The 14,415-nt window shown below is 41.7% G+C and overlaps 1 protein-coding gene across 1 annotated transcript in view; it reads left to right on the forward strand.

The window, feature by feature from the left end:
• Positions 1-14,415, forward strand: part of triob (trio Rho guanine nucleotide exchange factor b) — a 119,607-nt gene that overhangs the window by 46,613 nt on the left and 58,579 nt on the right. Inside the window, 5 exon segments of the mRNA XM_084357287.1 lie at positions 1,541-1,733; positions 2,829-2,933; positions 3,149-3,619; positions 5,365-5,487; positions 12,009-12,200. Of these exon segments, the coding sequence (XP_084213413.1) occupies positions 1,541-1,733; positions 2,829-2,933; positions 3,149-3,619; positions 5,365-5,487; positions 12,009-12,200 (1,084 nt within the window).

Raw genomic sequence — 14,415 nt, forward strand, 5'->3', positions numbered from 1 at the left:
CTCCTCAGTTCTGCTGCTTCTGATCTCCCCTGTATTGCGATTTCCAGTGCTTTGCAGGTCTACTGCTTTAAGTCTTTTTCTCAGTAGAGTTTTGTCTCGAGGCAAGAGGTGATCCAGATCAGTTTCTGGAAAAACTGGGTCCAGATTTCTTAAGGGCTCCTTGAAAGCATTCTGGGATGTCCCGAAGCAAATTAAAAAAAAAATACTTGACGTCTGAGCGGATTTCAGTCAGCAGTTGTCAGTATGATACCAATTTTCTTATAGTAGATAGTTTGCACGTCTGTGTTTAAGTCCATGTACAAACTATTAACCAGACGATGACACCTGCAACTAAATATTTTCATGTCTTTTCACAGGTGCATTAAAGCTAAAAAAGGCTTAAATCACATGATAAACTGCGGCGTTATCAGGACTGTGATCTTTTGTTCTTTATCGTCTCTGCTTTTGTCTTCTATTTTAACATTACATTAGTTGGTTCAGTTTGGAGTGCAGACTAAGTTGGATAATTAATATGAACAATGTATTTTTTTTATCTGTGTGCGTGTGTGTGTGTGTGTGTGTGTGTGTGTGTGTGTGTGTGTGTGTGTGTGTGTGTGTGTGTGTGTGTGTGTGTGTGTGTGTGTGTGTGTGTGTGTGTGTGTGTGTGTGTGTATATATGTGTGTGTTTATATGTTTTTTTTGTGCTTTAATTTTGAAAATATTGCGTGTTGTAGCAGTAAAAGACAAGTAGATGTACTAGTTGCAGTTGGTGCACAAAGACTTACAGGCCTCAAAAAGGCTCAGTTCTTAGGGAACTGTGTTATGATGTGAAAATAGAGGGGAGAAAAGATCCATCCGAGGTGGCCAGCCAGGCTCAGAGGTCAGATTCCTCTTCTCCCCAGCTTGATTTCTCTTTCTCTCATCTAAATATTTCTTCTGTCATTCCCTCTTTTTCTGTTATATCTGTTCCCCCTCCCCCTCGCTCCCTCTCTCTCTCCTCTCCCTCCTCTACACTCTGTTTTTCTCTAGCCATTTGGCTGCCGATCTGTTTTCAGAGAGTGAGGTCAGAGTGAGTTAGAGCAGGAGGGCCTGCGTCTGTTTCTGTCTCTTAGCTAGTCACATTCAGATTAAAGCCTTTCACACCGAGAAACAGCCTTTTATGGACTTATACAGCAGCAGGACTCCTGGTAAGCAGCAGTGGAAATTTCAGCGCTTGTGTTTTAACTATTTTTTTTCCTCCCCAGATGCTCTGGAGATTTACATGGGATCTTTTCACTTTAAATCTTATTGGCATCAACCCTTTGTAAAAATTACAATGAGTCATTTCCGTTTTTTGGCTTCATAGTGTCTCTATTTCTGTTACTTGGGCAGTGACAATAATGTGACTCAGTAGTTTGACATTTTTTCTTTCAGCTCATTCAGGTTTGTTCATTCTTAAATCAATCACATCTCTCTCCTCAGATGCTCTAAAGGTTTAATGTGAGCATTATAAAATCATATAAAAGTAATTCAATTTGTTCTTCTTCGTAGGATCTGACCTCTTTGTTCATGTTTTCTGCAGCGAGGAGGTGGCCAGACATGGCTTTACAGTCATTGTGGACATGCGTGGTTCTAAGTGGGACAGCATCAAGCCTCTGCTGAAGATCCTCCAGGAGTCTTTCCCGTCTTGTATCCACGTCGCCCTCATCATCAAGCCAGACAACTTCTGGCAGAAGCAGAGGACCAACTTTGGCAGCTCCAAGTTTGAATTTGAGGTGGGTGACACTCTTAATACTTGAACTATTACTACACAAAACTTTTTTTAGCTTGGATTTAGTTGTTAATGCTACACATTGGTGGTGTAGTCTCTATTAAGTATACAGGCTTATAATTGTTTTATTGTTTTCGACAAGAGATGGAGATGTTGGTAGTGCTCTTTACACCAGTACATTTGAAAAATTCGTTATAAACTATTAGAGTCCTCGTTAGTTTAGCTTAGCCATCGGTCTTAATTTATCATTTCTAATTGGACTGCTGCTCAGTGACAGTGGCACTGTTCTGTCCCGTGTGGGCATGTAGTGCTGGTATATTTAGTCCTGACCCAGTTACTATGGAAACAGGATATATAGGACATGTTGAAGCATTTTATCCCAACAGTAGTGAGTTTGGTTTGGACAAGTCACTTGTCGTTTTTGTATGATGTCAATCATGTACTGCACATGAGTAGTACACAATGATAAACAGGAGGTCACTGGTTTGAGTCTCTGGCTTGTTCTGGTCAAGGGAAGTGATTGAGATGTGTTCTCATCTTCTTCATCAAGAACTGTTGAGTTTTCATAAATGCTGCTCATCATCCAGCAGTGCAAGAAGATCTTTGCTCGCAGTTAAAGAGAAGCTAAAACTGCAGTTATTATTGCAGCTATATGAGAGAGACTCCACCCCCATATCTGTGTTTCCCTTGGACTGTTTTTACTTCCTAAGAGTTTATATCTGTGTGTTTGCATCTTATTAATGATAACATGACTGCTGTTTAAAATGTCTGGAATCTTTTTCTTTTCTTTTTGGTCGCCCCACCTATGTAAACAGTAGACGAGTGGGGCCACTGACTCTGCACATTCTTTTCATGATCCAGGTTTAACAGTAGGAAATATTTTGCCAAGTTCAATTTGAGTAGTTTGGAACATGGATAAGATGACGACTGTGTTGATAAGTCAGTCTCCCTCTTATCCTCTGTTTGTCTATTTTCAATGTTTTTCACTATTTTCACTTTTTTCTTTTCCTGCATTCACCTCTCTTCCACCTCATCTATCTCTTTGTTTTCACTTCTGACTTCATTTGTCCCACATACACCCTCCGCCCTCCTGCACCAGACGGTGATGGTCTCGTTAGAGGGTTTATCCAAGATCGTGGACCCATCCCAGCTGACAGCTGACTTTGAGGGCAGCTTAGAGTACAACCATGATGACTGGATTGAGGTTTGGATGCTTTCTCATTATCATTTTTTTTCTTCTGCTCTTCGAAAGTCATACAGAAAAACATCAGCCTTTGGCTTAAACCCTTTTTTGTGTTTAATTAAGAAAACTACTTTGCTCCTTTCAGCAAGTCTTGTCTTTTAGCAATTCTCAATAAGCTTATATTCAGTAGTATCTTCATTTTGGAAAATGCAGGTCACTTTTTACTTTCACTTCAGGTGCGGCTGTCCTTTGAGACTTTTGCCAGCGATGCAGCGCGGGCACTGGCACGCCTTGAGGAGCTCCAGGACACCTTGTCCCAGCGTGATCTCCCACGGGACCTGGAGGGGGCTCGGAGACTCATGGAAGAACATGCAGCGCTTAAGAAAAGAGCCACTAAGGCATCTGTGGAAGAGCTGGATACGCAGGGACGCAGGCTGCTACAAAGGCTACAGTCACAAACAGCAGGAGGTGGAAGTAGTGGTGAAAGTGGGTATGGTAACCGCTCTGGTGGAGCTAGTGGAGATTCCAACGACCATCATCACGGATTCCATACGCATGCGGACGCACACAACCTAGTAGCTAAAGTGACGGGTTTGTTGGATAAGCTGCATGGGACTCGCCAAAATCTGCAGCAGCTGTGGCACATGAGGAAGCTGAAGTTGGACCAATGTTTCCAACTGCGTCTGTTCGAACAAGACGCAGAGAAGGTAAGAGTGCTGATCTATTCTATTTTATTCTAGTTTTCATGCTATTTACATGATTTAAACCATGCTGAGGATAAGGTTAATTGGTTCAGCTCACACAGAAGCCAGTCTGAGGCGTGAGCATGCATGCATGCAAGTCTTTGCTGGGAATTTGAAAACATTACATTAATCCAGACATTTAAGTCCTCAGATCAACTTTCATCCCCATGTAGCTTAGTGAGGCTGTGTATATATATAGTGTATTATTGTGAATTGGTTGACTGGAACTACTTGGTTTGGTCATGTAAGGTTGAGTTGTGTATGTTTTGGTGTACTCAAGCCCTATCTTGGTCAAATATTATCTGAGCTGTGTGCTTGTGCGTAGAAACAGAGAGTAAATGACTGTGTGTAAGTGTGTGTCTGGTGCTGGGAAACTATATAAACTGTGCAGAGATGGAGGCAAATGCAGAGGCCTGCTATGGAAAGGGCAGTAATTAAAGCTATGGTCTACGTTCTGAGAAACATTTGAAAAAAGCATCCCCCCCCCACACACACACCCCTCCCCTCTGTGCTCCTTAATCCCTCCCCTCCGAGCTCATATCGCCCTCCCCTTGGAGCCTCCAGCGACACACCCCCTCCCGCAACAAGCAACAAGAGCAACAAGAGCAACAAGCCGGCCGGCAGAAACCAAATACGGCGCCAGCTATGAATGCGGAGTAACGATTTCATTCATTCATTCATCTTACTTGCATTACTTGCTGCTTCATTTAGCTGCCACAAGCAAATAAATAGGCTGATTTGGTGTAAATATGATAGCAATTTTAGCTTGCAATGCTAACATAGAGGCTAACGAAATTGTTTCGACGCCATCTAATAACAGAAAAAAACTAATGGCAGCTTTCACAGTCATCAGCCAGCATCGGCATAAACGTATCTTTGTCACAACATCCACAATAAAGACGAAAGATTACCAAAAACTCCGCTGTATCAGCATCGCTTTTCAGGTCCATATCTTCACGGAGCTTTCGCCACCGTTAAAACGATGACCCAATGTTTACTCGGGTTGAGCCCTCTTTATGTCGCATCTCCGCCTTGTCTCTGCCTTTTCAGTGACAGACTTGCGCTTTCTTTCAGCCTTCGCCGGTGGGGCAAGCAGAGGCCGCTTGCTACTGTTGCTCTGTTGCTCTGTTTTCCCTCCATACCTGAACTGCTCAGGGCCAAACAAACCTCTTGCCCACTTGTAGTTTCAAATGCGAAAGTGGGTTGGGACGAGGCGTGACCAGGACCAGGGGAGTGAGCGAGGGGATTGGATGGAGTGTCCAAAAGAGAGAGTGCAAATTTAAGCAAGGGGAAACTCCGATCCGATTTATTTGGTTGCTTTTGCTCTTCACATTGTGTAGGTTGTACTATTGGGCCATAACCACCATCTAAGTAATGTTAATAATAATGATCAATCTTTCACATCGTAGACCATAGCTTTAAGCACACCTTTTCTGTCGAACAAACTTATGGAGAGAGCAACATGCTGCGACATAAATGAAGGGTTAAGCACAGCGGACACTACACATGCACAGTGCTTGTTCTTTGCAGCCAGAAGTCAGTGCAGTGATGACTGATTTTAGGTTTTAGTTAATTACAAACACAAAACAACAGGCCCTCTTTTATTCTCAGTGCTGTTGTTGTGAGTAAACATGAGACGGAAAAACCCTTTTCATTTACATAGCATTCTGTGAAACTAACTGGAATTTCTCCCGCTCTTCCATTTCTAGATGTTCGACTGGATCATGCACAACAAGGGGCTTTTTCTCACCAGTTACACAGAGATCGGAGGGAACCACCAGCATGCTGTCGAGCTGCAGACCCAGCACAACCACTTTGCTATGAACTGCATGGTAAGACAGTGTCTTTGTCTCTGTTGTGCACGTGCAACGCAGTCACAAACTATTATTATGACTGTCACTCACAGTAACAAGCTAAGGTCTCCCACCCCTGTATAACCACCACACACACAAACATGCACCTCTTGTTTTTCTTCTCCCAAACCATCCTCTCCCTTGGGCTGTGACTCACTGTGGACTGATATTTTCTTTCCTGCCACTTTCTCTGTCATATTATTCAGCTGTTTTCCACACTGCCTCAACTCTGCCCCCCCTGTCATGTCTTGTCACAGCGCTGTTCCCATAATTGACCCATATTGCCTCCCTGCCCCTCCCATAGCTGTGTGCTGCCCTCTGCTGCTCTGCTCCACCACCCTCCCTACCATATCGTACTTCAGTGGAGTCTGTGGAGCTCTGCTGCTGACTAATAAGTGTAGCTGAGGACATTATACTGTATCCACTCTGCAGTCTTACAGTACTATGCTCTATTGGTTATTTTAACCCCTTATGGATTTCCTCACTGAAAATCTACATCGTCAATTCCTGATCCATCAATACTGTTTGTGTTAGTGTTCCTCTCATAAACCTTACACATCCCTTTCATAGTCACATTTTATTATTTTTTATAATGTAACATTGCATTTTAATGACCCATATCTGGCAGATATGACTATCCATTTAAAGTTCACACATATCAAGGATGTACAGGCTGGTACATATGGATGGTAGATTGGTTTGGTTTGGTTTGATGGAGAGTATGTTGAATAACACATAATTCACTTTCACCGTCCACCAGTACCTATTGTTTCTGTAACAAAAGTGTAGCCAAGGAAGAGCAGGGCCAATGGCCCAAATCCTCCCACTCACAGTGTCACAAATCACTGGTATTTGGAAGCATGTGCAATGAGTGTTGTCAACATGAAGGCCCAGGGGCAGCTTCAGTGACGGCCCAAAGTCAGTTGTGTCAGCACTCCAGGTTGAGATGAACCAATAATCCCTGAGACAACAGTAGTAGAAAAGATGGATGGTACTGCTGTATAAAACTCAAACATATATTGACAGCACGCTGTGTACACACACATACACACACACAGAGTAGGGAATACTCAAAGTGACCACCGCCCCCACCATCCATTCTTCCACAGGAAGCAGCTTTTCCTCTTCCTGTTGCCTGCTTGGCTGAGTGGAAATACGTAGTGTCAGGGTGCTGGTGTGTTTATTTGAGTTCATGTAGCAATGATGCCTGTGTTCTCTTGTTTAAAGAGTTTAAGATATTTGTGAAACTTTGTTAGTAGAGTGAAACAATACACTTTTACCTTGTACACATTTGCCAGTTTACATTGATGTCCAAACATTGGCATCACTGGTTCTAAAAGATTTAATACTTCATCAGCATTGCTTATTGATTATTGCTCTAGGCATGGTAATTCATATGAGCATTGCCAACTTTGACTCAAGGTTTAAACCAGATGTTAATGCTGACTGTTTGCAATTATGTTAGTAATAATGTGTCATGCACAACACAATAGATGGAGTTATGTTACAGTGATGCCCCCTATGGGAGGCACTTTACAAATGCAGTTTAGGAATGAAGGAGATTGCTATTATTTATCATTTTTATTTATTTGTTATAGTGTGAATGCGACATTGTTTAATTGTGTACCTTTAATTAAAATTGATAGAAACTAATTTAACTAATAAATTGATTAACAACATAGAATATATTTAAATGTAAACAACTACTAACTTCTCCAACAGCTACCTTTAGTTATATGTTGTATGGTCCTTTTTTCAGCTTGTGCTCAGTAAGAAAACCCACAGACAGTTTAGTGTGTGTATCTTCCCATCTGACATGCCATTACAAGAGAAAAATCAGAAGCACTCTTAGGTAAAAATTGACAAACATTTATTAGTAGACTTCTTTAAACTGCCCCATATGGAGTTGGGCATGAGTGTTTATCTATCGACTAGAGGTGCCCAAACTTTTTGCCTCGGATGGCCAAAAATGAAAGAAGCAACAGCTGTATTGAATTGTTAAGATGCCAAATAGCACAAGGATTCAAAGTTCCATTAATTGACCTGCTCAAAGTGTCACTGTACCTGCCATGTTCATGGTATAACATTGTTTATAATTGGGTATCTACACATATTTTAAGAGCCTTTTTTCCCATATAAAAAAAAAATAAATAGCGTAAACATTATTATAATTATTTAATGTTTTTAGTTTTGTTGTTTTTCACTAGAAACATTTAGCAGTCAAATTGAACCTTATGGCGGGGCAACTTTGGGCAGCCCTGATATAGACAAATTGTTAAAAGCAGGACTGAATGGCAGACCTGGAGCATAATATGTCACAACTCTACAATATACAGCACTAATTAACCCCAAAACATACTCTGAGATATGATAAACAAATTATATCATGGTTGTTGATACAGTACTTATTCCCAGGCATCGTTTCTTGTGCAGTTCCAGGAGTACTCAATGCTCCTTCCCTCATCACTCGAGTTGCTGCGAGCCAGATGGAAAGAATCCCATTCCTTTAGCTCCTGTGAAGCCAAATAAAGTTGTTAATTAAGATAATGTCCTTGTATACTCTTAACTTTTTCATACTGTATTTACATATACAGTATATGTGTGTGTGTGTATGTGTGTGTATGTGTGTGTGTGTGTGTGTGTGTGTGTGTGTGTGTGTGTGTGTGTGTGTGTGTGTGTGTGTGTCAAATCTATTCAATCATCCAATCTAGCAAATCTATTTCTTGCCTCAAGAATGTCATAATTTAGTATGAACAGGTCACGCCCAGTTGAAGAGTTGTCTGTGCTGGAAGCTTGGTATATTGGTCTGGAGATTTGTCTCAGAAAGCCTGTATAGATAAATAACAGTTTAGATTAAGTCAAACTTTTTTTTTCATTTTCACAAGAATGGTAGCTTTTATAAAAGGTTTTATGAAAGATTTATAAAAAAGGAAAAGGGTTTTTTTGTCATTTATTTATGTATTTAATTATTTATTGCACACTCTGTTAAGAATCATTCTTCCAGGAGCACTCACCTAATTCGTTTTCCAAGCCATCGTTTTCCTTTTGTACTGTCTTTAGCGTTTCAGTCCTTTCATTAAGCTTCTCACGTAATGTTACACCTGTTATAAAAGAGATGTTAATATTTCTGAATTTGGTCTCACAGGACACAGGTCAAGTAGAATACACATTCACATACACAATTCATGCATGCACATACAGGTATACAGTCTACAATTCAATACAAGACATGACAAGATTACCATAAGTGTACTAAATTAGTGTTATGCATTAATGCAGTGTAGATTTTGTCACATCTGGTTTGCTTCTGGTGCATCTTTTAGGTTGTGATTTCATAAAAGACACTCACTGTAGAAGCTTAAACCGAACAGCCCTCCAAGTAACAGAATACACAGCGACACCATACACACTGTAGTACGCCTGAAGAGAACTAATCAGAAGAGAATTTAAAGTTATTTACCATTTTGACATGCTTTTGTTTTGTGTGTCTGCATGTACTGTACTATATTTATATGATTTTAATTTGAGTATGTAGCTTACCTAATTGAGGTGATTGCTTCATTCCTGATCCAGTGTGAGTATTCAGTGGAGGGCGTCTAATGGTGAGGTATCTGTCGGCGACAGGTGGTTGGAAGGGGGGTCCTGCAGTATTTGGATTTGGGCGTCGAGGGGGTTCTTTCTTCTGTTGTCTTGAATCAGGGCCTGATTTATGTCCTCCTGAACCATCTTTTCTTCCTGAATCATTTGTATCTCCATTTTCATAAGTATCATCATGTTCTAACCAATTTTCAGCATCCATTGTCATGTAGTCATCACCAGCACTGTCTGCTGCTTCAGGCCCCTCCATTGTAAAATTGTCTTGCTGTCTGTATGTGACTGTGTTATATGTATGCGTTCTGTCAATGCTAATGACTTAGCAGGAAGGACGTTTTTAGTGGGAGGGACTAGAAGACCGCCTCTTACAACCTCAACTCATTTTGCATATGTAACCATGAATTATATTTTAAGAAGAGACTGGATCGCAGGAGACAAAGTAGAGATGTAGGACCAACTTTTGGCAATAATGCTGGATAAATAGAAGGTTTGATTATGTTCCTTAATGGCTGAAATTGCAACATGTTAAGTAGAATAGAAATGGAAACAACCCTGAAGGCATGCAAATGATTTGCCTTCAGTTTATACTAAGAACGATGTTCTGTAGAGCTTAGGCAAATAACAAGGTATTGAAATTGATCTGTGAGATAAGAGGTCTATGAGAATGGTGCCAGTAATTCAAAGCTGTGGTCTACATTGTTTGTGAACAGCAGCTTGTTTAGCAGGAGAATTGGATACAATGACAAGGGGTTCATTCTTTTTTGGGGGGGCTCTGATATATTTTAATTTAAATTCTGCAGATCAAGCATTCTAATGAGTACATGCAAGTAGGCGTATTCTCAGTGTTTTACAGAAGTCAGTGGCAGCCTGTTTTCTAAGCAGTAAAACCTCTGAGCCCAGTTTAGTCAACTGCATTCTCAAGTAAGTCCTCCTTAGCTTGTGTGTTAGAGCCCAAAAGGACTCTAACACATGAGCTGCACTGAGTTAGTGATATAGCAAGCAATTTGTTTTCATGCTTTTTTGCCTGTGGAGTCAAAGCTCTGAATGTTGAAGAATTTGTGTACCCTACGAGGAGCAGTAAATTATGATTTCAGCTACTTTTCTGCCTTCACTGACATGTGCAGTGTCTCATAATAGTAATTTACATGTACACATCTAGCACAGTTTATTGTGTGTGTAAACATGTGAATATAAAATATAGGGCATACATTTTACACTTGAATTTGTTGAATGTGGCGTGCAGAGTCTGGACACTTTGGGCTCCAGTGCACCAGGTAGTCATTACAGAGTGATCTGGTTACAGCCAGGTCTCTCCATTGTTATTTTGCAGGAATAAGAAGACAGGAAGTAGTTAATGCTGTTGTTGTGGACAGCTGTTCATCTTTGTCTGCATGTCTTTCACAAAACAGATACTTCTGTGGCCTTGTATTTGTGTTGTCCTCCTTTTCCTCCTCGCTCTCTCTTTTTTGCCCCTTGCCCTCATCAGGTTTGAATTAGGAATAACGTCTCCCTATCTCTGCCCCACTCCTCCCCATCAGTTTTGGATTAAGACTTTACCACCCAGTGTGTTTGAGTACTCCAGCCTCTGTTCTTTAATCTAATTCATAATGTCCTACAGATGGCTCAAAGGCCTACAGGCTTATTGGTTGTGACTGGACGTGTGTTCTGCTTTAGGTCTTTTTGTGCACACGTTCTTTAATAAGATCAAAAGATCTATAGTAGCTTAGAGATCATTTTCCTGTTATATTTTATTTGTGTCTTTGTAAAATGTGTAATAGGATTACTGTAGCTCTACTGTGCACCGCTGTTCTTGTGTGTATACATAACTACTGCTGTGTATTTGAGAGCTGTTGGACTCCTTGATTTCTCATGTGAGCTATACTTCTAAGCATACCACATCTCTATTATCCTCAAGTCAACATCAGACTTAATCTTTTTGATGTCAAGATTTTCCTGGATTTTGGACAGTGGGGGATGTCTCTGCTTGGTTTGCTTGCAAAAAATCCTACAATTGAAAGTAAGGCTATTCAAAACTATTTCTAAACCCTAATTTCAGAAAAAAGACATCATCAGGGTCTGTGACTTCATCTCATTTGTGTTGCTAGAATCACTCTTTCCAAGACCCTCTGTAGCTGGTGTTTGGTTCATCTTTCCTCCCCGTTGTGTTTGAAACAAGCAAACTAAGAGCCATAATAAGCTCCAGGAGCAGTAATTGAATAGAATAATAACAGGCTGTTAACACAGTTGTTAATTAGCATTTGCTGATCCGTGCCTATCTACACAAAACAGCTTGGAGCCCATATATTAAAAAAGACTAAAAGATTGAGAGGCAAATGGGTTTCTTTTCATTATTCACATGAGGCATGCCTCCCAAGTGAATAACTTTTTAATGTCCAAAAGGGTTGTGTTTGTGTATGTGTGAAGGGGAGGGGAGGGGTAGCTAATGACCACAGTGCATGTATTGACTTTCATTCCCTCTAATATTTCTCACTGTGTATGTAAAGGTAATTGTGGATACTTATTTGATAGAGACACTTTGATTGCTTTACAGAAAAGCAGTCAATCACATCAGCTTCAGGCATCATTGCACCCAAAATTAAACCACAACATTACTTTATATGGCAGCCTGTTAATTTACTTGGGCAAAATGCCCAAATATCAACATTACACAACAAAACATTGTTTACATGAATCAGTAGTGTCTCAGGTCAGTTGTGTTGAGATTTGGACCATCGGACTAAGATTGTCAAAAAATGACATGTCACAATTTTGTGAGCACACATTAGCATTCACTTGTCTGCCTGTTTGCCAATTTGATTGAAAGTATTTGATTGAACTAAAACCAATTATTTTGGTACATATTTTAATCTGTGCCGTCTTTTTTCTCTATCTCTCCTTAAACACAGAATGTGTATGTGAACATCAATCGGATCATGTCGGTAGGGAACCGGCTCTTGGAGTCAGGCCACTACGCCTCTCAGCAGATCCAGCAGATCTCAGGACAGCTGGAGCAAGAATGGAAGGCCTTCGCTGCAGCACTGGATGAACGCAGCACCCTGCTGGAGATGTCTGCCAGCTTCCACCAAAAAGCAGACCAGGTACAAAAACACAGAAAAATCGAGTAGAGCTCTGATGATTATAACAGACATTCACTGAAAAGCTGAGACATCTTTTACATGCACTGAATGCTCCTTTTGTTAGAATAAGTGTTTATTCTATAACTATATGCACAAAAACACATCTACATATCCACATAGACCTATGGCGTCTACCTGCTCGGTTACCACGCAACAGCCGTCGCAAAAGACGAGGAAAGAGAGGGGGAGTAATACGCCGGCTGAAAGCTCACCTGGCTTCATCCTCCACGTACAACGCTCGCCATCCGCTGCTTGGTTTCTCCAGGAACTGCGCCGGCCACGACATCCGAAGCTCCGCGGACTACTCCTACCGTTGGCTGCTGCCGGCCGTACCGGAGGCAGGGTACCCACTTCCCTGCCGCCGACCTGTGAGGATCCGCAGACGGGGCTGCGCGCTGGAGAATCTCCGTCCGGTTAACCGGGCCTCCCAACAGACGGATCGGCGTTTGGTTCGCATGGCTCTCATCAACACTAGATCCGTTGTAAATAAGACGTTCATCCTAAATGACTTTTTTACTTCATATTCCTTGGATTTTCTCCTGTTGACTGAAACCTGGCTGAAACCAGGTGAAAACAGCGCGTTTTCTGAGCTCCTCCCACCCAGCTGTGCTTTCTTTAGCTCCCCGCGAGCGTCGGGGCGTGGGGGGGGACTTGCTGCTGTGTTCAATGACAGTTTTAAATGTCGGCTTCTTCCTACAGGTGCATACTCCACTTTTGAACTGCAATTGTTTGTGGTCGAGTTTGCAAGTCCTGTGTTGTGTGCAGTTGTCTATCGCCCTCCGAAATATAACAAGGGCTTTATTCATGAGTTCTCTGAGTTTCTGGCTGACATTCTCCCAAAATATGACAAGTTTCTGATCTGTGGGGATTTTAATGTTCACGTTTGCTGCCCATCTGACCAATTCGCCACTGACTTCAAGAGTCTGTTGGCATCTTTTAACTTAATTCAATCCGTGGATAAACCAACTCACCATCTTGGGCACACTTTGGACCTTGTTATTTCTTTCGGGCTCTCAGTTTCCCTCAAAGAGATTTCTGAGACTGCAATCTCAGATCATTTCCCCATTGTTTTTGAACTGATAGCCCCTCAACAAGCCAGCAAACCTCTTGCTCCATCCCGTCAGCGTCGTGTCATCACTCCCTCTACAGCCGATGAATTTTCTGCTGCTTTCAATGACTCACAGTTTGCATTGAACGGCCTGGCTTCCCCTCTCTGTCCTGATCATTTTCTCTCCTCCTTCCACTCCACTTGTGCTGGGATTCTGGACTCTATTGCCCCTTTTCGGCAAAAATCTGTCAAGCCAAGAACGGACCCCTGGTTGAACGACACCACCCGTGCTATCAGGCAACGCTGCAGGCAGGCGGAACGCAGATGGAAGAAGGACAAACTACATGTGTCTCTTGAAATGTTAAGGGACTGCCTCACTGATTATCAGAGAGCTGTACGTGAAGCAAAATCCCAGTACCTCTCTAATATTATTTCTAGCAGCAGTCATTGTCCCAAGGTGTTATTTGATACCATCAACGCTGTTGTAAACCCATGCACTTCTGCTGTGACTGATGTTTCAATAGCAACGTGTGAGAATTTTCTTCATTACTTTCTCGATAAAGTGGATTCTGTCAGAAAAGACACCAGTAAGAGTGTTCTCATGAGTACTAATAAGGATCTGCTTGTCGCCCCAACTCATCCTGCTGTGTTTGACCAGTTTGAGCTGGTTTCCCTCTCTTCCCTCGGTGACATAGTGAAATCTCTGAAACCTACAAACTGTCCATTGGATATTGTCCCTGCGAAAGTGATGAAAATGGTTTTTAATACTGTGGGGCCCAGTCTCCTTGTTTTTATTAACTCCTGTCTTAGATTAGGAACTGTCCCACCTGCCTTTAAACGTGCTGTGGTCAGGCCCCTTCTCAAAAAGCCTAATCTCGACCCCACGGTGTTATCTAATTTTAGACCTGTTTCTAATCTGCCCTTTCTTTCCAAGGTTTTAGAAAAAGTTGTTTTTAATCAATTACAGTCCTTTCTTGAAGACAACTCTGTCCTTGAGAAATTCCAATCTGGGTTTAGGTCTCGTCACAGCACCGAGTCTGCACTGTTAAAGGTGCACAACGATATCGCCCTGTCTGTGGATGCCAAGTGTCCTGTTGTCTTAGTGCTCCTCGACCTCACAGCAGCCTT

Source organism: Pagrus pagrus (genome assembly GCF_965226575.1).
Source record: "Pagrus pagrus genome assembly, chromosome: 7".
In the NCBI taxonomy this organism is placed as follows: domain Eukaryota; kingdom Metazoa; phylum Chordata; class Actinopteri; order Spariformes; family Sparidae; genus Pagrus; species Pagrus pagrus.